Below are 22,642 nucleotides of genomic sequence, written 5' to 3' on the forward strand. Positions count from 1 at the left end.
CCTGTCCAGCAGATGGCGGTGTCGCTCCATTCTCTCCCTCCTCTCCGGCAGGCGGCGCTGTGTCCTCCCTGTGGCGTCTCCTCCTCGCATTTCTCGGCCGCTGTCAGTCGTCCTTCTCTCTCCTGCCGGGATCATGTCTCTCCTTACGTCCGGCGTCTTGTCCGGGGCTTTCCGCTTCCAGCCCTGTGTGGGGGTCCTGCAGAGCAGAGCCAGGTGAGGGCCGCTGTGCTGCACTGGCAGCTGACACGTGAGCTGCCGCAGAGCTGAAGCTCCGGTGCTTTGTATGTGACCCTGCTGTGTGAGGACTGTGGTCACATCATTGCTGCTGGGGTCATTGTGGGTCTTGTCCCTGGAGCTTGCACTTTCCTTCCGTGCAGCCTCCTGTGCTCTGCTGTTCTAGGTGCTGTGTAACCCCTGCAGTGCCGGGCGAGGGCCACAGCGCGGCCCCTGGTCTCATGGATGCCCCGATGCTGCTGCTCCATTCTACCGTCGGGCCCTGGTGACGAGGGCGCGTGAAGGTCGCGATGAAGTTTCAGGGTTCAATCACAGATATTGATTTGATCAGCGTCTGTCATCGCCATCTGCTGGGGACCTGCTGTATGACCTCAGATCTACGGCCCAGACACCGCGAAGCCCCACTGGTGGCTTCTGCCGACCACTTAGGAAGGGGTTAAACGTCCTTATGCAGTCAGGAGATGTGAGGTTCAAGGAGCTGAGTGGCACCACTAGGGGGAGCTCCCTGTATACAGAGATACATGATAAGATCCTGTCTGCAGTCACCACTAGGGGGAGCTCCCTGTATACAGAGATACATGATAAGATCCTGTCTGCAGTCACCACTAGGGGGAGCTCCCTGTATACAGAGATACATGATAAGATCCTGTCTGCAGCCACCACTAGGGGGAGCTCCCTGTATACAGAGATACATGATAAGATCCTGTCTGCAGTCACCACTAGGGGGAGCTCCCTGTATACAGAGATACATGATAAGATCCTGTCTGCAGCCACCACTAGGGGGAGCTCCCTGTATACAGAGATACATGATAAGATCCTGTCTGCAGCCACCACTAGGGGGAGCTTCCTGTATACAGAGATACATGATAAGATCCTGTCTGCAGCCACCACTAGGGGGAGCTCCCTGTATACAGAGATACATGATAAGATCCTGTCTGCAGCCACCACTAGGGGGAGCTCCCTGTATACAGAGATACATGATAAGATCCTGTCTGCAGCCACCACTAGGGGGAGCTCCCTGTATACAGAGATACACGATAAGATCCTGTCTGCAGCCACCACTAGGGGGAGCTTCCTGTATACAGAGATACATGATAAGATCCTGTCTGCAGTCACCACTAGGGGGAGCTCCCTGTATACAGAGATACATGATAAGATCCTGTCTGCAGTCACCACTAGGGGGAGCTCCCTGTATACAGAGATACATAAGATCCTGTCTGCAGCCACCACTAGGGGGAGCTCCCTGTATACAGAGATACATGATAAGATCCTGTCTGCAGTCACCACTAGGGGGAGCTCCCTGTATACAGAGATACATGATAAGATCCTGTCTGCAGTCACCACTAGGGGGAGCTCCCTGTATACAGAGATACATGATAAGATCCTGTCTGCAGTCACCACTAGGGGGAGCTCCCTGTATACAGAGATATATGATAAGATCCTGTCTGCAGTCACCACTAGGGGGAGCTCCCTGTATACAGAGATACATGATAAGATCCTGTCTGCAGTCACCACTAGGGGGAGCTCCCTGTATACAGAGATATATGATAAGATCCTGTCTGCAGCCACCACTAGGGGGCGCTCCCTGTATACAGAGATACATGATAAGATCCTGTCTGCAGTCACCACTAGGGGGAGCTCCCTGTATACAGAGATACATGATAAGATCCTGTCTGCAGCCACCACTAGGGGGAGCTCCCTGTATACAGAGATATATGATAAGATCCTGTCTGCAGCCACCACTAGGGGGAGCTCCCTGTATACAGAGATACATGATAAGATCCTGTCTGCAGCCACCACTAGGGGGAGCTCCCTGTATACAGAGATACATGATAAGATCCTCTCTGCAGCCACCACTAGGGAGAGCTCCCTGTATACAAAGATACATGATAAGATCCTGTCTGCAGTCACCACTAGGGGGAGCTCCCTGTATACAGAGATACATGATAAGATCCTGTCTGCAGTCACCACTAGGGGGAGCTCCCTGTATACAGAGATACATGATAAGACCCTGTCTGCAGTCACCACTAGGGGGAGCTCCCTGTATACAGAGATACATGATAAGACCCTGTCTGCAGTCACCACTAGGGGGAGCTCCCTGTATACAGAGATACATGATAAGATCCTGTCTGCAGTCACCACTAGGGGGAGCTCCCTGTATACAGAGACACATAATAAGATCCTGTCTGCAGTCACCACTAGGGGGAGCTCCCTGTATACAGAGATATATGATAAAATCCTGTCTGCAGTCACCACTAGGGGGAGCTCCCTGTATACAGAGATACATGATAAGATCCTGTCTGCAGCCACCACTAGGGGGAGCTCCCTGTATACAGAGATACATGATAAGATCCTGTCTGCAGCCACCACTAGGGGGAGCTCCCTGTATACAGAGATACATGATAAGATCCTGTCTGCACTCACCACTAGGGGGAGCTCCCTGTATACAGAGACACATGATAAGATCCTGTCTGCAGTCACCACTAGGGGGAGCTCCCTGTATACAGAGATACATGATAAGATCCTGTCTGCAGCCACCACTAGGGGGAGCTCCCTGTATACAGAGATACATGATAAGATCCTGTCTGCAGTCACCACTAGGGGGAGCTCCCTGTATACAGAGATACATGATAAGATCCTGTCTGCAGTCACCACTAGGGGGAGCTCCCTGTATACAGAGATACATGATAAGATCCTGTCTGCAGTCACCACTAGGGGGAGCTCCCTGTATACAGAGATACATGATAAGATCCTGTCTGCAGTCACCACTAGGGGGAGCTCCCTGTATACAGAGACACATAATAAGATCCTGTCTGCAGTCACCACTAGGGGGAGCTCCCTGTATACAGAGATACATGATAAGATCCTGTCTGCAGCCTCCCCCTAGTGGTGGCTGCAGACAGGATCTCATCATGTATCTCTGTATACAGGGAGCTCCCCCTAGTGGTGACTGCAGACAGGATCTTATCATGTATCTCTGTATACAGGGAGCTCCCCCTAGTGGTGGCTGCAGACAGGATCTTACCATGTATCTCTGTATACAGGGAGCTCCCCCTAGTGGTGGCTGCAGGTAGGTGTTGTGTATCTGTCAGTACAGGGAAGTTGTTGCTTTGTGTCCTTTGCTGTCAGATTTCTGCTCTTGGGGGGTCTCCCTATTCTCGTCAGGGTGGGTGACGCTGTTACATTGTTTTTGTGGTTGTTGCAGCTGTGGGTACATTAGTGTCTGATTCATGGAGGAGCAATGGCCGGTGGTGAAGCCTCTGGTGGGTGACGTGGGGGGCCGGCCGCCAGGGTCTGTTTATAGATCACCTTCTGTGCCCCTGACATTATCCGTGGCTTCAGCTGTCGCTCGGGGGGAAGCTGCATCCACAGCTGTCAGTGGGTCCCAGCATTTCCCTCACTGTTGTACGTGGGGCCACACGCAGCCCAGAGACGGTGGGTGCAATTTACCTGTTGGTCCGACATGTCCACTTACCACATAGGTGAGAATCCGCAGCGTCTCGGGCAAGATCCCCAAATCCCAGAAATCATGGAGGAAAGGGCGTTTTGGCCGGGCTGTTGTAAGGTGATAGGCAGGAAATGGTGCAGAATATAAGCGCCAACCTACTGATGTCATAGCCGCCAATTACACGCGGTATCAATAATGAGAAAATGACCAAAACGTCCATCATCCAACAATGCACTGCGCCCGGAGTGTCATGGTACAGGACAGGATTCTCTGCAGGAAGAATTGTCTCCAGGGCCCCCACAGGTTTATTAACCCTTCCAGTCTCCACAAATGGGGACGTCCCGCTGTTCGGCAGCACCTGAGCGATGTCGCCTGGACTTCAGTCTTCAGATTGTACAGCCGCTGTCACTGCTGTGGAGCTCGTGGCGGCATAGTGAGGGAACCACGTGTCTGTTACTGGCTGGACGCCGCTCCCCGGATGTCATCTTGTCAGTGCAGTGTGGAGCGTGTGGCGGCATAGTGAGGGAACCACGTGTCTGTTACTGGCTGGACGCCGCTCCCCGGATGTCATCTTGTCAGTGCGGTGTGGAGCGTGTGGCGGCATAGTGAGGGAACCACGTGTGTCCCCATTACTGGCCGGACGCCGCTTCCCTGATGTCATCTTGTCACTACGGTGTGGAGCGTGTGGCGGCATAGTGAGGGAACCACGTGTGTCCCCATTACTGGCCGGACGCCGCTCCCCGGATGTCATCTTGTCACTGCAGTGTGGAGCGTGTGGCGGCATAGTGAGGGAACCACGTGTGTCCCCATTACTGGCCGGACGCCGCTCCCCTGATGTCATCTTGTCAGTGCGGTGTGGAGAGTGTGGCGGCATAGTGAGGGAACCACGTGTGTCCCCATTACTGGCCGGACGCCACTCCCCTGATGTCATCTTGTCAGTGCGGTGTGGAGCGTGTGGCGGCATAGTGAGGGAACCACGTGTGTCCCCATTACTGGCCGGACGCCACTCCCCTGATGTCATCTTGTCACTGCGGTGTGAAGCGTGTGGCGGCACAGTGAGGGAACCACGTGTCTGTTACTGGCTGGACGCCGCTCCCCGGATGTCATCTTGTCACTGCAGTGTGGAGCGTGTGGCGGCATAGTGAGGGAACCACGTGTGTCCCCCATTACTGGCCGGACGCCGCTCCCCGGATGTCATCTTGTCACTGCAGTGTGGAGCGTGTGGCGGCATAGTGAGGGAACCACGTGTGTCCCCATTACTGGCCGGACGCCGCTCCCCTGATGTCATCTTGTCAGTGCGGTGTGGAGAGTGTGGCGGCATAGTGAGGGAACCACGTGTGTCCCCATTACTGGCCGGACGCCACTCCCCTGATGTCATCTTGTCAGTGCGGTGTGGAGCGTGTGGCGGCATAGTGAGGGAACCACGTGTGTCCCCATTACTGGCCGGACGCCACTCCCCTGATGTCATCTTGTCAGTGCGGTGTGGAGCGTGTGGCGGCATAGTGAGGGAACCACGTGTGTCCCCATTACTGGCCGGACGCCGCTCCCCTGATGTCATCTTGTCACTACGGTGTGGAGCGTGTGGCGGCACAGTGAGTGAACCACGTGTGTCCCCCATTACTGGCCGGACGCCGCTCCCCGGATGTCATCTTGTCACTGCGGTGTGGAGCGTGTGGCGGCATAGTGAGGGAACCACGTGTGTCCCCCATTACTGGTCGGACGCCGCTCCCTGGATGTCATCTTGTCACTGCGGTGTGAAGCGCGTGGCGGCACAGTGAGGGAACCACGTGTCTGTTACTGGCTGGACGCCGCTCCCCGGATGTCATCTTGTCACTGCAGTGTGGAGCGTGTGGCGGCATAGTGAGGGAACCACGTGTGTCCCCATTACTGGCCGGACGCCGCTCCCCTGATGTCATCTTGTCAGTGCGGTGTGGAGCGTGTGGCGGCATAGTGAGGGAACCACGTGTGTCCCCATTACTGGCCGGACGCCGCTTCCCTGATGTCATCTTGTCACTGCGGTGTGAAGCGTGTGGCGGCATAGTGAGGGAACCACGTGTGTCCCCATTACTGGCCGGACGCCACTCCCCGGATGTCATCTTGTCACTACGGTGTGGAGCGTGTGGCGGCATAGTGAGGGAACCACGTGTGTCCCCATTGCTGGCCGGACGCCGCTCCCCTGATGTCATCTTGTTAGTGCGGTGTGGAGCGTGTGGCGGCATAGTGAGGGAACCACGTGTGTCCCCATTACTGGCCGGACGCTGCTCCCCTGATGTCATCTTGTCACTACGGTGTGGAGCGTGTGGCGGCATAGTGAGGGAACCACGTGTGTCCCCATTACTGGCCGGACGCCACTCCCCGGATGTCATCTTGTCAGTGCAGTGTGGAGCGCGTGGCGGCATAGTGAGGAAACCACGTGTGTCCCCATTACTGGCCGGACGCCACTCCCCGGATGTCATCTTGTCAGTGCGGTGTGGAGCGCGTGGCGGCATAGTGAAGGAGCCACATGTGTCCCCGACACTGGCCGGACGCCGCTCCCTGGATGTCGTTTTGTTCAGTTCTGTATCTGGTGAAGCTCTGCGGCTGGAGACTGTAATGGATGCGAGTGTCGCTTGCGTGTTTCCTGCCAGGAATGGGATTGTATGCAGCATAGGCGCCATCATAGTGCCACGGTGCACACATTTACGCTCCCAATATCCTGCTCAGCTGCACACCTCACCTCAGTGGCAGCACAGAGTATTTCAGGAGGATGTGCTTCTGTAATAATGATTGATTATGGGCATTACGTTGCTCGGCACTGTGCCAAAGAGCTGACAACCTGCGGAAATGGGGGACATGTCGTTTCTTGCCACGCTGCAGCCATCTTATAATAGTGGGGTGCACTTAGACCAGAGCCGTCACCAGTGTCTGCCTGCACACGTGGGGGGGATCCTGCTGAATGACGACTAATGGTGGTGACCGTACAGGAGCCATATTATGACACCTCATGAGTCGGCCGTCATGATGTCTTTATGGCATGCTAATTCCTCTGGTTCAGGGTAGCGCAATCCAGAGAAGTTGTGCAGCACAAGGGAAGTCCTCGAGTCCAGAGTGGCGTCTTCCTTGGGGCTGAGACGGGCGGCTGCGTTCAGGGGACAGTTGGGTGATGAGAATGGTCTCATAGAGGTCTGATGTCTCGCTCTGTGTGTGCTGCTTGGGAAGGGCGGGCTTGTAATCCTGTGCTTGTCTTTTTAGCTCCTGGTGGTCTCATGTGGAGATGGGCCCCCCTGACCCCATCCTTGGTGTAACAGAAGCTTTCAAGAGAGATACAAATGCCAAGAAGATGAACCTGGGCGTCGGGGCGTATCGTGATGACAACGGGAAGCCCTTTGTGCTAAGCAGTGTGCGCAAGGTGAGCCACTGCCCTTCACAATGAGGCTGGTCCGGGCCTCCCATCCCCGTTCCGTCCCCTCTCCGGTCGGCGCCTCCCATCCCCGTTCCGTCCCTTCTCCGGCCGGCGCCTCCCGTCCCCGTTCCGTCCCCTCTCCGGTCCGCACCTCCCATCCCCGTTCCGTCCCTTCTCCGGTTGGCGCCTCCCGTCCCCGTTCTGTCCCCTCTCCGGTCCGCGCCTCCCGTCCCCATTCCGTCCCCTCTCCGGTCCGCACCTCCCATCCCCGTTCCGTCCCTTCTCCGGCCGGCGCCTCCCGTCCCCGTTCCGTCCCCTCTCCGGTCCGCACCTCCCATCCCCGTTCCGTCCCTTCTCCGGTTGGCGCCTCCCGTCCCCGTTCTGTCCCCTCTCCGGTCCGCGCCTCCCGTCCCCATTCCGTCCCCTCTCCGGTCCGCGCCTTCCGTCCCCGTTCCGTCCCCTCTCCGGTCCGCACCTCCCATCCCCGTTCCGTCCCTTCTCCGGTTGGCGCCTCCCATCCCCGTTCCGTCCCCTCTCCGGTCCGCGCCTCCCGTCCCCGTTCCGTCCCCTCTCCGGTCCGCGCCTCCCGTCCCCGTTCCGTCCCTTCTCCGGTCCGCGCCTCCCATCCCCGTTCCGTCCCTTCTCCGGTCCGCGCCTCCCGTCCCCGTTCCGTCCCTTCTCCGGTCCGCGCCTCCCGTCCCCGTTCCGTCCCTTCTCCGGTCCGCGCCTCCCGTCCCCGTTCCGTCCCTTCTCCGGTCCGCGCCTCCCGTCCCCGTTCCGTCCCTTCTCCGGTCCGCGCCTCCCGTCCCCGTTCCGTCCCTTCTCCGGTCCGCGCCTCCCATCTGGGTGTCAGGACTAGCTTGCATTTGGCGTTCGTCGGTGGTGATGGAACTTTGGCTTTCGCTCGGTCGCCACGTGCCTGTTACCAGCAGCGCTTGGCCGTTGTATACAGGCAGCCCCTCGGGATTGGTCTGATGGCTATGATAGGTACAGTCTGCCTATATTTAAAGAGATGTCTGTTCCTGGGAGAGGGCTGCACTGTGCCGGCTTACTGTTGGGGTCACTGGACTCTGGTGCTGGCCAGTGGTCACTATTTGACAGCGTTTCACAGAGAGTACAAGAGAGGCCGCTCATGTGATGTAGCAGAGTCCACCGTACAGGTGCGGCCCTGGGCTGACCCCGGGCCGCCCATGTGATGTAGCAGAGTCCACCGTACAGATGCTGCCTTGGGCTGACCCTGGGCCACCCACGTGATGTAGCCGAGTCCACCGTACAGGTGCCGCCCATGTGATGTAGCAGAGTCCACCGTACAGGTGCCGCCCATGTGATGTAGCAGAGTCCACCGTACAGGTGCCGCCCATGTGATGTAGCAGAGTCCACCATACAGGTGCCGCCCTGGGCTGACCCCGGCTATGGAGCAGTACATGGGGAGGGGGATGTCTGCACCCCACCAGGAAGCTGGACCCTCCAGTCGGGAGCTGTTCTCTTCTTTCTACTTTGATCATTTCCATTTTCTTTCTATGTCAGTATTTACTTGATGTTTGATATGATGGTGAAAGCCCCACATACCCCGCGGGGACTCCCAAGAGACGCTGGCGAGGTCTTTCCATTGATGGACTGCTGGCATCATTGTAGTAGATTGGTGTAGGTTCAGCGTCTGCCATGGTGACGGGGTCTGTGAGCTCTAGGAGCCCCCTCTGCCCTTTGGTGTCTGAGCAGCAGCTCTTGGGGACTTCTCCACCACAGCCCCGTCTCTGTCTCTTCCTTGTGCCTCTTTTTTAGGCGGAGGCTCAGATGGCAGCCAAGCACCTTGATAAGGAATACCTCGGCATCGGGGGACTGGCAGAATTTGCTCGTGCGTCGGCTCAGCTGGCGTTGGGCGAGAGCTCTGAGGTCATCCAGAATGGACGGGTGAGTGCGGGGGTCCGGCGGGGCCAGGGCTTGTTGCTGTGAACTGATGCTCTCCTGTCTTCTCGCAGTACATCACCGTACAGACCATCTCCGGGACCGGGTCTCTGCGAGTCGGAGCAAACTTCCTGGTGAGTTCCCCGAGGCCGTGAGCGGAGTGTGGATGGCTGGAGTAGTAGTTCTCAAGTGCATGTGCTGCCCCCGTCTGTTGTGTGTGGGCACTGCAGGCTTCTTTATTGGTCAGTGCATCGGCAGTACTGGGGTCTGTCAGCCCCCGTTGCAAGAAAAATATCCATGAATGTTCTCACAAATCTGCTGTACCCCAGATAGAAATGGCCATTCTCTGAGGTACACGCTTCGGGGGTTACTCCGGACACAAGCAAAGGTCTTCACCTGGACTGACACACTGTAATGACAGCTGCTGCTGCTGCGGTCTCATAGACGTTCCCGGGGACGACCGTGTGGAATGGTCGGTTGCGGCCATGTCTGCGTTGGCACCCTCCGGTCATCCTCCCAGGCTCTCGCCTGCCGGGAGTTGTGGCCCTCGCTGATACATGGCGGCACTTATGAAACCCAAGACAGAATCCAAATGACCAAACACCCGCTGTCAGTAAAAGCGACGGCCACATAAGTGATGGGGACTTGGGAGAAAAAAGCGTAAAAGCCGCCCTAGGAGCGCCATGATGCCCCAAAATCAGGATGGTCCTAACCTCTAATATTAACCCCTTACCCTGCGTCATGGTGACGTGTGAATAAGGGCCAAGCAGGATCGGGAGATTTGTGTGATGTACGGCTCACAGGGCGGGCGGCCGCGACCTGGAACTAAACTGGTGAAATCGCTGCAGTACAAGCGGCTGAGCATGTGGGATAGGAGCCTGTTCACACTGGCCATAAACGGAGAATAGGAGCCTGTTTACACGGGCCATAAACGGAGAATAGGAGCTTGTTCACACGGGCCATAAACGGAGAATAGGAGCCTGTTCACACGGGCCATAAACGGAGAATAGGAGCCTGTTCACACTGGCCATAAACGGAGAATAGGAGCCTGTTCACACTGGCCATAAACGGAGAATAGGAGCCTGTTCACACGGGCCATAAACGGAGAATAGGAGCCTGTTTACACGGGCCATAAACGGAGAATAGGAGCCTGTTCACACGGGCCATAAACAGAATAGGAGCCTGTTCACACGGGCCATAAACGGAGAATAGGAGCCTGTTCACACGGGCCATAAACGGAGAATAGGAGCTTGTTCACACGGGCCATAAACGGAGAATAGGAGCCTGTTCACACGGGCCATAAACGGAGAATAGGAGCTTGTTCACACGGGCCATAAACGGAGAATAGGAGCTTGTTCACACTGGCCATAAACGGAGAATAGGAGCCTGTTCACACTGGCCATAAACGGAGAATAGGAGCCTGTTCACACGGGCCATAAACGGAGAATAGGAGCCTGTTTACACGGGCCATAAACGGAGAATAGGAGCTTGTTCACACGGGCCATAAACGGAGAATAGGAGCCTGTTCACACGGGCCATAAACGGAGAATAGGAGCCTGTTCACACTGGCCATAAACGGAGAATAGGAGCCTGTTCACACTGGCCATAAACGGAGAATAGGAGCCTGTTCACACGGGCCATAAACGGAGAATAGGAGCCTGTTTACACGGGCCATAAACGGAGAATAGGAGCCTGTTCACACGGGCCATAAACAGAATAGGAGCCTGTTCACACGGGCCATAAACGGAGAATAGGAGCCTGTTCACACGGGCCATAAACGGAGAATAGGAGCTTGTTCACACGGGCCATAAACGGAGAATAGGAGCCTGTTCACACGGGCCATAAACGGAGAATAGGAGCTTGTTCACACGGGCCATAAACGGAGAATAGGAGCCTGTTCACACGGGCCATAAACGGAGAATAGGAGCTTGTTCACACGGGCCATAAACGGAGAATAGGAGCTTGTTCACACGGGCCATAAACGGAGAATAGGAGCCTGTTCACACGGGCCATAAATGAGGAATAGGAGCCTGTTCACACGGGCCATAAACTGAGAATAGGAGCCTGTTCACACGGGCCATAAACGGAGAATAGGAGCCTGTTCACACGGGCCATAAACGGAGAATAGGAGCTTGTTCACACTGGCCATAAACGGAGAATAGGAGCCTGTTCACACGGGCCATAAACGGAGAATAGGAGCCTGTTCACACGGGCCATAAACAGAATAGGAGCCTGTTCACACGGGCCATAAACGGAGAATAGGAGCCTGTTCACACGGGCCATAAACAGAATAGGAGCCTGTTCACACGGGCCATAAACGGGGAATAGGAGCCTGTTCACACGGGCCATAAACAGAATAGGAGCCTGTTCACACGGGCCATAAACGGGGAATAGGAGCCTGTTCACACGGGCCATAAACGGGGAATAGGAGCCTGTTCACACGGGCCATAAACGGGGAATAGGAGCCTGTTCACACGGGCCATAAACGGGGAATAGGAGCCTGTTCACACGGGCCATAAACAGAATAGGAGCCTGTTCACACGGGCCATAAACGGGGAATAGGAGCCTGTTCACATGGGCCATAAACAGAATAGGAGCCTGTTCACACGGGCCATAAACGGGGAATAGGAGCCTGTTCACACGGGCCATAAACGGGGAATAGGAGCCTGTTCACACGGGCCATAAACGGGGAATAGGAGCCTGTTCACACTGGCCATAAACGGAGAATAGGAGCCTGTTCACATGGGCCATAAACAGGGAATAGGAGCCTGTTCACACTGGCCATAAACGGAGAATAGGAGCCTGTTCACATGGGCCATAAACGGGGAATAGGAGCCTGTTCACATGGGCCATAAACAGAATAGGAGCCTGTTCACATGGGCCATAAACAGAATAGGAGCCTGTTCACACGGGCCATAAACGGGGAATAGGAGCCTGTTCACACGGGCCATAAACAGAATAGGAGCCTGTTCACACGGGCCATAAACAGGGAATAGGAGCCTGTTCACACTGGCCATAAACGGAGAATAGGAGCCTGTTCACATGGGCCATAAACGGGGAATAGGAGCCTGTTCACATGGGCTTTAAACAGATAAACTCTTCCTCGCGTTTCACAATTTATTTATTTTTTTACAGCAAAGATTCTACAAGTTCAGTCGAGACGTTTATCTCCCCAAACCATCATGGGGGAATCACACCCCAATATTCCGTGACGCCGGGATGGAGCTGAAGGGATACCGCTACTACGACCCCAACACCTGTGGATTTGATTTCCCCGGCGCTTTGGATGATATATCAGTGAGTGCAGACCCCCAATGGTCCTGTCCCCCCCCTGCTTTATGGACCCCCGGCCCGTGACTCTGCAGTGAGCTCCACCATCTTTATTAGTCTCATCTGATCCTAATGTTTAACATTCTAGAAAATCCCAGAACAGAGCATCATCCTATTCCATGCCTGCGCCCACAACCCCACCGGCGTGGACCCTCGGAAAGAGCAGTGGAAGGAGCTGGCAGCGGTGGTCAAGGTATTGCTTTATTCCTGGAGTGAACCCTGTGTGAGCGCTGCTGCTGGCTGGCTCCGTCGTGTGAGCTCTGCTGCTGGCTGGCTCCGTCGTGTGAGCTCTGCTGCTGGCTGGCTCCGTCGTGTGAGCTCTGCTGCTGGCTGGCTCCGTCGTGTGAGCTCTGCTGCTGGCTGGCTCCGTCGTGTGAGCTCTGCTGCTGGCTGGCTCCGTCGTGTGAGCTCTGCTGCTGGCTGGCTCCGTCGTGTGAGCTCTGCTGCTGGCTGGCTCCGTCGTGTGAGCTCTGCTGCTGGCTGGCTCCGTCGTGTGAGCTCTGCTGCTGGCTGGCTCCGTCGTGTGAGCTCTGCTGCTGGCTGGCTCCGTCGTGTGAGCTCTGCTGCTGGCTGGCTCCGTCGTGTGAGCTCTGCTGCTGGCTGGCTCCGTCGTGTGAGCTCTGCTGCTGGCTGGCTCCGTCGTGTGAGCTCTGCTGCTGGCTGGCTCCGTCGTGTGAGCTCTGCTGCTGGCTGGCTCCGTCGTGTGAGCTCTGCTGCTGGCTGGCTCCGTCGTGTGAGCTCTGCTGCTGGCTGGCTCGGTCGTGTGAGCGCTGCTGCTGGCTGGCTCCGTCGTGTGAGCGCTGCTGCTGGCTGGCTCTGTCCCGTGCGCGGCTGCTGGCTGGCTCTGTCCGGTGCGTGGCTGCTGGCTGGCTGGCTCTGTCCGGTGCGCGGCTGCTGGCTGGCTGGCTCTGTCCGGTGCGCGGCTGCTGGCTGGCTGGCTCTGTCCGGTGCGCGGCTGCTGGCTGGCTGGCTCTGTCCCGTGCGCGGCTGCTGGCTGGCTGGCTCTGTCCCGTGCGCGGCTGCTGGCTGGCTGGCTCTGTCCCGTGTGCGGCTGCTGGCTGGCAGGCTCTGTCCCGTGCGCGGCTGCTGGCTGGCTGGCTCTGTCCCGTGCGCGGCTGCTGGCTGGCTGGCTCTGTCCCGTGCGCGGCTGCTGGCTGGCTGGCTCTGTCCGGTGCGCGGCTGCTGGCTGGCTGGCTCTGTCCGGTGCGCGGCTGCTGGCTGGCTGGCTCTGTCCGGTGCGCGGCTGCTGGCTGGCTGGCTCTGTCCGGTGCGCGGCTGCTGGCTGGCTGGCTCTGTCCCGTGCGCGGCTGCTGGCTGGCTGGCTCTGTCCCGTGCGCGGCTGCTGGCTGGCTGGCTCTGTCCCGTGCGCGGCTGCTGGCTGGCTGGCTCTGTCCCGTGCGCGGCTGCTGGCTGGCTGGCTCTGTCCCGTGCGCGGCTGCTGGCTGTTCTGTTCCCTTCCCGGCTGGCTAGCTGTGTCCTGTGTGCGGCTGTCCGGCGCTATCTTCCTACGCTTACACGCCATGTTTTATTTCAGAGCCGACGCCTCTTCCCGTTCTTTGACATGGCTTACCAAGGTTTTGCCAGTGGAGACACGGACAGAGATGCATGGGCAGTGCGCCATTTTATCCAGGAAGGTCTCAATGTTGTGCTGTCTCAGTCTTATGCGAAGAACATGGGATTGTATGGTGAGGAGCGCTGAAGTGGCTCGGTGGGCAGTTTTGGCCGGTGGTGCTGGGCTTGTGACCACGACTCTGTCTTCTGCTCCAGGTGAACGTGTCGGGGCTTTCACCGTGGTTTGCAGTGACGCTGATGAAGCCAAGAGAGTGGAGTCTCAGCTGAAGATCCTCATTCGCCCCATGTACTCTAACCCGCCACTGAATGGAGCCAGAATAGCAGCGGCCATCCTGACCCAGCCTGACCTCCGCAGCGAGTGGTAATTGGGACCCCATGGGGCTTAGGAGACCGCGCTCTCCAGGCGGGTGATAACACTGTCTCTCTATAGGTTGCAGGAGGTGAAGGGAATGGCGAACCGGATCATTAGTATGAGAGAGCAGCTGGTGTCGAACCTGAAGAAGGAGGGCTCCATCCACAGCTGGAAGCACATCAGTGACCAGATCGGCATGTTCTGCTTCACCGGCCTACGCCCTGAGCAGGTGAGGAAGGAAGCGTGGTGTTATAGGCCGCTGTGGCCGCTAGAGTTGGTTGGGAGGCGAGTGAACTGCTAGGGTTAGGGAGGGTGGGGCGACGTGGCCCGCCTGGTTGGAGGGGTGGGACGTCGTGGTCTGCCCGGTTAGGGGAGGTGGGGTGTAGTGGTCTGCCCGGATACGGAGGGTGGGGTGCCGTTGTCTGCCTGGTTGGAGGGAGGGTGGGGCATCGTGGTCCGCCTGGTTTGGGAGAGGAGAGGGTGTGGACCAACAGGTTTGGGAGAGAAGGCGTGGACCGTCGGGGAGTTACCAATAAGGGAATTTTCACTGAAGTTCTGCAGGATTTTTGGTATGCTGCACATCTGTCGGAGTCTCGGGCTTCTGCCTACACTGATATGTCTCGCAGCTGATGGTTTACCATGCATTTGGCCCGGGCAGGCTTTCAATATAGTAATGTTGAACGCTTTCACTCACTTACTGGATCAGCACGTTAAACACTACAGGGGTCCGGGGTCTCTTCATGTGAACTCTTGTATTCATTCACATTCTGTTCCCGCAGGTCGAGCGTCTAACTAAGGAGTTCTCCATCTACATGACCAAAGATGGCCGCATCTCTGTTGCTGGCGTCACTTCAGGGAACGTTGGGTATCTCGCTCATGCCATCCACCAAGTTACCAAGTGAGGATGGTAGCGGTCCTGGTGACCCTGTGGGTGTGTTCAGGACTCTGCCCGACGGTGGTCTTGGTCCCCCTGCGGTCGTGCTTAGGACTCTGCCTGGCGGTGGTCTTGGTCCCCCTGCGGTCGTGCTTAGGACTCTGCCTGGCGGTGGTCTTGGTCCCCCTGCGGTCGTGCTCAGGACTCTGCCTGGCGGTAGTCTTGGTCCCCCTGCGGACGTGCTCAGGACTCTCTCTGGCGGTGGTCTTGGTCCCCCTGCGGTCGTGCTCAGGACTCTGCCCGGTGGTGGTCTTGGTCACTCTGCGGACGTGCTCAGGACTATGCCCGGCGGTGGTCTCAGTCACCCTGCGAACGTGTCCAGGATTCTGTCCCACCTCACTGTATTTCCTATAGCACTTTGTTAGTGACCGCTGTTTAGTCTTCACCCTCCATGAGCAGCGATCTGAGAGATAGATTACGGACCCTGTCGTTCTCGGCCGGTTTGTGGGGGCTTCTCCCCAGTTTCCCATCATGTCCTCCAGGGTTCTCAGGGCTGAGCCTTTGAATGTACAACAATAAAATCCATATTGGCAGTTTATTCTCAGTCTCTTGCGATCCTCGTCTGGGGGAGCTGACTGGTGGGCCCTCATGCACTGCTATTTTTTTTTTTTTAAATTTTGTTTATTGAAAATCTACATTAGAACAAACACATTTCCCATGTCCATAAACAGGAGTACTCTTTATTAGGGTATGTTCACACGTTCCTGATTTCCATCCTTTTTTTTTCAGGACTGTTTTTTAAAAAACTGCAGCTCTTGGCAGAAAACGCAGGTCCTTTTTTTGTCCTTTTTTGATCCTTTTTTTATGCAGTTTTCTATGCAGTTAAAATGGCTGAAAATACCCTAACCCTACCCCTAACCCTACCCCTAACCCTACCCCTAACCCTACCCCTAACCCTAGTGGGAAAAAAAAAATTCTTAATTTTTTTTATTGTCCCTACCTATGGGGGTGACAAAGGGGGGGTGGGGGGGTGTCATTTACTATTTTTTTTTATTTTGATCACTGTGATAGGTTATATCTCAGTGATCAAAATGCACTTTGGAACGAATCTGCCGGCCGGCAGATTCGGCGGGCGCACTGCGCATGCGCCCGCCATTTTGCAAGATGGCGGCGCCCAGGGAGAAGACGGCCGGACGGACACCGGGTAAGTATAAGGGGGGGAGATTAGGGCACGGGGGGGGGGGGCATCGGAGCACTGGGCGGGGGGCATCGGAGCACGGGGCGGTGGGATTGGAGCACGGGGGGGCGGGATCGGAGCACGGGGGGGGCAGCCACACTCCGCCCACGCACTTCCGCCCGCTTCCCCGCACTTCCTGCTGCAGCGGTTCGGCACCACAAACCGCAGTAAAACCCGCAGATATTTTTTTCATCTGCGGGTTTTACTGCGGGTTTGACCTCACAATGGAGGTCAATGGGTGCAGAACCGCTGCGGCTCCGAAAAAAGAAGTGACATGGTACTTCTTTTTTCCCGCAGCTATTCAGCGCGGCTTTTTTTTTTTTGATTTTCCGCATTGTGGGCACAGCAGTTCCTGTTTTCCATAGGGTACAATGTAATGTACCCTGCATGGAAAACAGCTGCGGACCCGCTGCGGGAAAATCGCGGCAATTCCGCATGAAAAAAAGGATCGTGTGAACATGGCCTAATACTGGTTTACAAAATTAAAAGCAACGATGTATGAATTAGTAGTGTTCATTCCCATGTCTGTCATTAACCGTCCAGCAATGTTACACTCTGGTTATATGGCACATACATCTGACCACTCATTCTAACTTATTGTCTCAGTATACATTTACTGAATCGCATAGAACGTCGACCTCGAAACTTGGAGATCGATACCCAATAACTATATACATAACAAGAACTAAGAATTAACATTTCTGCTGGAAAACCCGAGGCACCTCTAAATGTGGTTTGGGCACATCCCCTCCACGTCGATATTCTTGTTAGTGACGGGTGTTGAGTTCCAGAAGTCCCATGTTTCATAGCCATTTCCCAGGGCACCCTCTATTTTGATAGACCATGTTTTCATATGGAATCACTGAATTGACAAGTTCTACCCAGGATCTCAGTGTTCGGTGTGAACTACCCATCCATCTCGGAGGAATTAATCTCTTGGCCAATAATAGCGTCTCTCGAAGAAATATTTTAATATAATGGTCCCAATTATCTTCTTCCACAACCCCAAACAGGCACACCAAGGGATCCGGGGGAATTGGTATTGCTATGAGGGATGACAAGAAGGTGGTGACCTCCTGCCAGAACGGGCATTCTGAGGTCTGAGAACGACCCATTTTTGCGAATTTAGCTGGAGTAAGATATGTTTGATGGATTATGTATAATTGGGTCATTTTGTTAGCCGTTGGGGAAACCATGTACTACTGCTATTTTCAGGATGCTGAACATATCCGGCAATGTTGGGAGTGCTTGTCCTCTGTAACCTCCTCATCCATCGTGATGTCGGGGCGCACCAGTCAACATAATGTACTGTGGAGGGCTGTGGAGTCAGAGTTGTTATAAAATGGAGCAACTCCGACTCCTATCATATATAACACTATGGGTGCAGTAGTACCATGCAGGATGTGCTGGAAATGTTTCCATAAGAGTTTGGGAAATGTCCTATAAATGTCTGTTCTGCTCCTGATCTCGGCTTTTAGTTGAGAAGAATCTGCTGCACTTTGTCCAGTGGAGACTGGTGCTGTGGAGTCAGTCGGATGTCAGGGAAATTGAGGAGTTGAGTCAAACGTGGTGGTTTGGTTTACTGACTCCACAGCCCTGCTGGGAACTACAATGTACTGGTCTCTGCAGCGTAAGGGGCACTATAGCATACTGGTCACTGCAGCGTAAGGAGCACTACAGCATACTGGTCACTGCAGCGTAAGGGGCACTACAGCATACTGGTCACTGCAGCGTAAGGGGCACTACAGCATACTGGTCACTGCAGCGTAAGGAGCACTACAGCATACTGGTCACTGCAGCGTAAGGGGCACTACAGCATACTGGTCACTGCAGCGTAAGGAGCACTACAGCATACTGGTCACTGCAGCGTAAGGGGCACTACAGCATACTGGTCACTGCAGCGTAAGGGGCACTACAGCATACTGGTCTCTGCAGCGTAAGGAGCACTACAGCATACTGGTCACTGCAGCGTAAGGGGCACTACAGCATACTGGTCACTGCAGCGTAAGGAGCACTACAGCATACTGGTCTCTGCAGCGTAAGGGGCACTACAGCATACTGGTCACTGCAGCGTAAGGAGCACTACAGCATACTGGTCACTGCAGCGTAAGGGGCACTATAGCATACTGGTCTCTGCAGCGTAAGGGGCACTACAGCATACTGGTCACTGCAGCGTAAGGGGCACTACAGCATACTGGTCACTGCAGCGTAAGGAGCACTACAGCATACTGGTCTCTGCAGCGTAAGGGGCACTACAGCATACTGGTCACTGCAGCGTACGGGGCACTACAGCATACTGGTCACTGCAGCGTAAGGAGCACTACAGCATACTGGTCACTGCAGCGTACGGGGCACTACAGCATACTGGTCACTGCAGCGTAAGGAGCACTACAGCATACTGGTCACTGCAGCGTAAGGAGCACTACAGCATACTGGTCACTGCAGCGTAAGGAGCACTACAGCATACTGGTCACTGCAGCGTAAGGGGCACTACAGCATACTGGTCACTGCAGCGTAAGGGGCACTACAGCATACTGGTCACTGCAGCGTAAGGAGCACTACAGCATACTGGTCACTGCAGCGTAAGGAGCACTACAGCATACTGGTCACTGCAGCGTAAGGAGCACTACAGCATACTGGTCACTGCAGCGTAAGGGGCACTACAGCATACTGGTCACTGCAGCGTAAGGGGCACTACAGCATACTGAGCACTACAGCATACTGGTCACTGCAGCGTACGGAGCACTACATCATACTGGTCACTGCAGCGTACGGGGCACTACAGCATACTGGTCACTGCAGCGTACGGAGCACTACAGCATACTGGTCACTGCAGCGTAAGGAGCACTACAGCATACTGGTCACTGCAGCGTAAGGGGCACTACAGCATACTGGTCACTGCAGCGTACGGGGCACTACAGCATACTGGTCACTGCAGCGTACGGGGCACTACAGCATACTGGTCACTGCAGCGTAAGGAGCACTACAGCATACTGGTCACTGCAGCGTACGGAGCACTACAGCATACTGGTCACTGCAGCGTACGGGGCACTACAGCATACTGGTCACTGCAGCGTAAGGAGCACTACAGCATACTGGTCACTGCAGCGTACGGAGCACTACAGCATACTGGTCACTGCAGCGTACGGAGCACTACAGCATACTGGTCACTGCAGCGTACGGAGCACTACAGCATACTGGTCACTGCAGCGTACGGAGCACTACAGCATACTGGTCACTGCAGCGTACGGAGCACTACAGCATACTGGTCACTGCAGCGTACGGAGCACTACAGCATACTGGTCACTGCAGCGTACGGAGCACTACAGCATACTGGTCACTGCAGCGAGTTTGCAATTTTTCCTCAGCAACATCCACTGCTTTCTGTTTCTGAAAAACTCCCAAGGAGTCAAAATCGTCACTACATCTCTACATAAATTCCTAAAGGTGTATAATTTCCAAAATGGGGTCACTTGAGGGGGGATTCTGCTCTCCTACCACTTAGGAGCTCTTTATATAAAATCCGCAAACTAGTTTAGGAAAATGCGCTCCAGGAGGCAAATAGCGCTCTGTCCCTCCCCAGTCTCTCTGTATGCTAAGCAGTACCGTGCAGCCACATATGGGGTATTGCAATGTTCAGTAGAAATTGTGGGACACAATTTGGTGCGATTTTTGCACATTTCCCAGTGTGAAAATGTAAGGCCGGGGTCAGACCTAACGTATAAAAATACGATCCGTTTTTCCAGGACGTCCCTCCCGACAGCACCACCAGGAGGTTGTCCTTTGCATCCTTGATAGGGACAGAAACACAGAAGAGGATAAATAGTCCCTTCCCACCTCCACCCTTCAGTGTTTTTCCTGCCCCTATCAGGGACAGACACAGAAGAGTTCTCCAGAATTACCTGGATGCCGGGGAGCAGAGGCTACCGAAGGCGGTCCTTGCTCCGGGAGTGGGCTCTGGACCGCGGGGGTCCCGATGGAGGGAGTCCTGCAGGATCACAGCAGACCGACGGAGGTCCCTCACATAATCCAGGTAGAGCTATGTACTCCCATGATCCAGGTAGAGCTATGTACTCCTGTCAGCTGCCTCATCCCTTCATTAAAAGGGCTCTGAGACAGCAGCTACTGCAGTGGTGCTGACAGGTTCCCGGCCAGTGCTCCACGTGTGCTGTGATCTGCAGCATCCCCCTGAGCTTCCGGCTCTGGCAGCATCTTCCAGGACTTCTGGTGCTTGCATCGGAGAGGGCGCACTGGGGATCACTTCCGGGGGCATGGGCAGCCGGATCGCTGAGGTTTCCGGCATCTGGAGCCCCGATAAGGCGCTGGAATGAAGAGGAGAGCAGGGGACATGCCGAAAATAGAGTCCCAGACCGGTCTGTGTGCGTTCCAGAGGACGCATGTGCAGTACAGCTGGGACTTTCAATCACTGGAAAACTGCAGCAGCTGAGCTCGGAAGGAGTCCTCCTTCCAAGCTCAGCTGCTGCAGTTTTCCAGTGATTGAAAGTCCCAGCTGTACTGCACATGCGTCCTCTGGAACGCACACAGACCGGTCTGGGATGATTTGAAGACAGATGAGACTATTTAGACACGGACAGTTGAGAGCACCTTTGACCCAGTAGTCACGGAGGGTGCTAATCGTCAAGACGTGCAGTCCTCAGAGCTCGCTACTGAACATGTAAGTGATACATAGTGGGGTTTATTAGGACTAGTCAGATACAAATGACAGGACCCTATTATATGTCTATTGCAGGATAAAGAAGCGCCCAAGCGCACAGCAGCGACTAAGCGCAAGACTGTTAGATGTCCCTTATGCTCAAGCAAACTGCCAGGACATTCTAAAAAACTATATGATGGCTGTATGTCGGGACTAAAGAAGAGCAGACCTCCTTTCTAGACAGCATTAGAACTATGATCAGAGAAGAGGTACAGACAACGGTATCATCTGATGCCAGCTGAATCCCCCTGCCCTAAAAGACCCAGGTGGAAGCAAGATATTAGCTCAGAAGGAGAGGTCTCAAATTACTCTATTTCAGACTCTGCAGAAGGCGAAGGTCCGTCAACTTTGTTCCCAGAAGAGAGGAAGAGGTATCGGTTCTCTTCCGAAATCACGGACATACTCCTGCAGGCTGTCAGAAACACCATGAAGGTGGAAGAAGACACAGAACCTCTAAAGGTACTGTCACACTAGACGATATCGCTAGCGATCCGTGACGTTGCAGCGTCCTCGCTAGCGATATCGTCCAGTGTGACAGGCAGCAGCGATCAGGCCCCTGCTGGGAGATCGCTGGTCGGGGAAGAAAGTCCAGAACTTTATTTCGTCGCTGGACTCCCCGTAGACATCGCTGAATCGGCGTGTGTGACACCGATTCAGCGATGTCTTCACTGGTAACCAGGGTAAACATCGGGTAACTAAGAGCAGGGCCGCGCTTAGTAACCCGATGTTTACCCTGGTTACCAGCGTAAAAAAACAAACAGTACATACTTACATTCAGCTGTCTGTCCCTTGCCGTCTGGTTCCTGCACTGACTGCTGGCCGTAAAGTGAAAGCAGAGCACAGCCACAGCGGTGAGTCACCGCTGTGTGACTCACCGCTGTGCTTTCACTTTACGGCCAGCAGTCAGTGCAGGAACCAGACGGCAAGGGACAGACGGCTGTAGGTAAGTATGTACTGTTTTTTTACGCTGGTAACCAGGGTAAACATCGGGTTACTAAGCGCGGCCCTGCGCTTAGTTACCCGATGTTTACCCTGGTTACCGGGGACCTCGGGATCGTTGGTCGCTGGAGAGCGGTCTGTGTGACAGCTCTCCAGCGACCAAACAGCGACGCTGCAGTGATCCGGATCGTTGTCGGTATCGCTGCAGCGTCGCTGTGACGGTACCTTAAGGGTATGTGCACACGTCAGGATTTCTTGCAGAAATTTTCCTGACAAAAAACGGACATTTCTGCCAGAAATCCGCATGTGTTTTGGAGATGATTTTTTTTTTTTTTTAAATGTATAACTTTCATCATTCTCCAGTTGATTTGACAACATTTTCTTTCAGCCTATTGGCCCCTCTGATCAGATATTGGTGGCCTATTGGGTGTAGGCCATTAATATGCAGATTTCACATAGCCCTTTTAAAGGGGTAAGCCTGGATTTAAAAATGTTATGAATGTTGGTGTGGCTAAAAAAATAAACTTAACTTGCTGACTCCAGTCCCCCATAGCTCCTCTAGTTGCATCCAGGACAACCTGTCTCAGAAAGACCTGCCTACAGAGTCTAACCTTTTGGCAAGGCCCTGCTTTGATGTGTTGTCCCAGATAAAGCT

The 22,642-nt window shown here is 55.0% G+C and overlaps 1 protein-coding gene across 1 annotated transcript; it reads left to right on the forward strand.

Moving 5' to 3' along the window:
• Positions 1–15,695, forward strand: GOT2 (glutamic-oxaloacetic transaminase 2). The gene is made up of 10 exons (XM_069739550.1): positions 1–213; positions 6,914–7,070; positions 8,847–8,975; positions 9,044–9,103; positions 12,105–12,266; positions 12,388–12,492; positions 13,834–13,984; positions 14,067–14,232; positions 14,302–14,452; positions 15,003–15,695. Exons 1-10 carry the CDS (start codon positions 134–136, stop codon positions 15,123–15,125), a joined length of 1,284 nt encoding a protein of 427 aa, XP_069595651.1. The 5' UTR covers positions 1–133; the 3' UTR covers positions 15,126–15,695.
• Positions 15,696–22,642: the final 6,947 nt, after the last annotated feature.

The sequence above is a fragment of the Ranitomeya imitator genome, chromosome 9, assembly GCF_032444005.1.
Source record: "Ranitomeya imitator isolate aRanImi1 chromosome 9, aRanImi1.pri, whole genome shotgun sequence".
NCBI classification, from domain to species: domain Eukaryota; kingdom Metazoa; phylum Chordata; class Amphibia; order Anura; family Dendrobatidae; genus Ranitomeya; species Ranitomeya imitator.

Coding starts and splice junctions, on each gene's coding strand:
- GOT2 (XM_069739550.1), top strand. CDS start 134: ATGTCTCTCCTTACGTCCGGCGTCTTGTCCGGGGCTTTCCGCTTCCAG. Junction 9,104..12,104: donor GAGTCGGAGCAAACTTCCTG/GTGAGTTCCCCG, acceptor ATTTTTTTACAG/CAAAGATTCTACAAGTTCAG. Junction 14,233..14,301: donor CCTGACCTCCGCAGCGAGTG/GTAATTGGGACC, acceptor GTCTCTCTATAG/GTTGCAGGAGGTGAAGGGAA.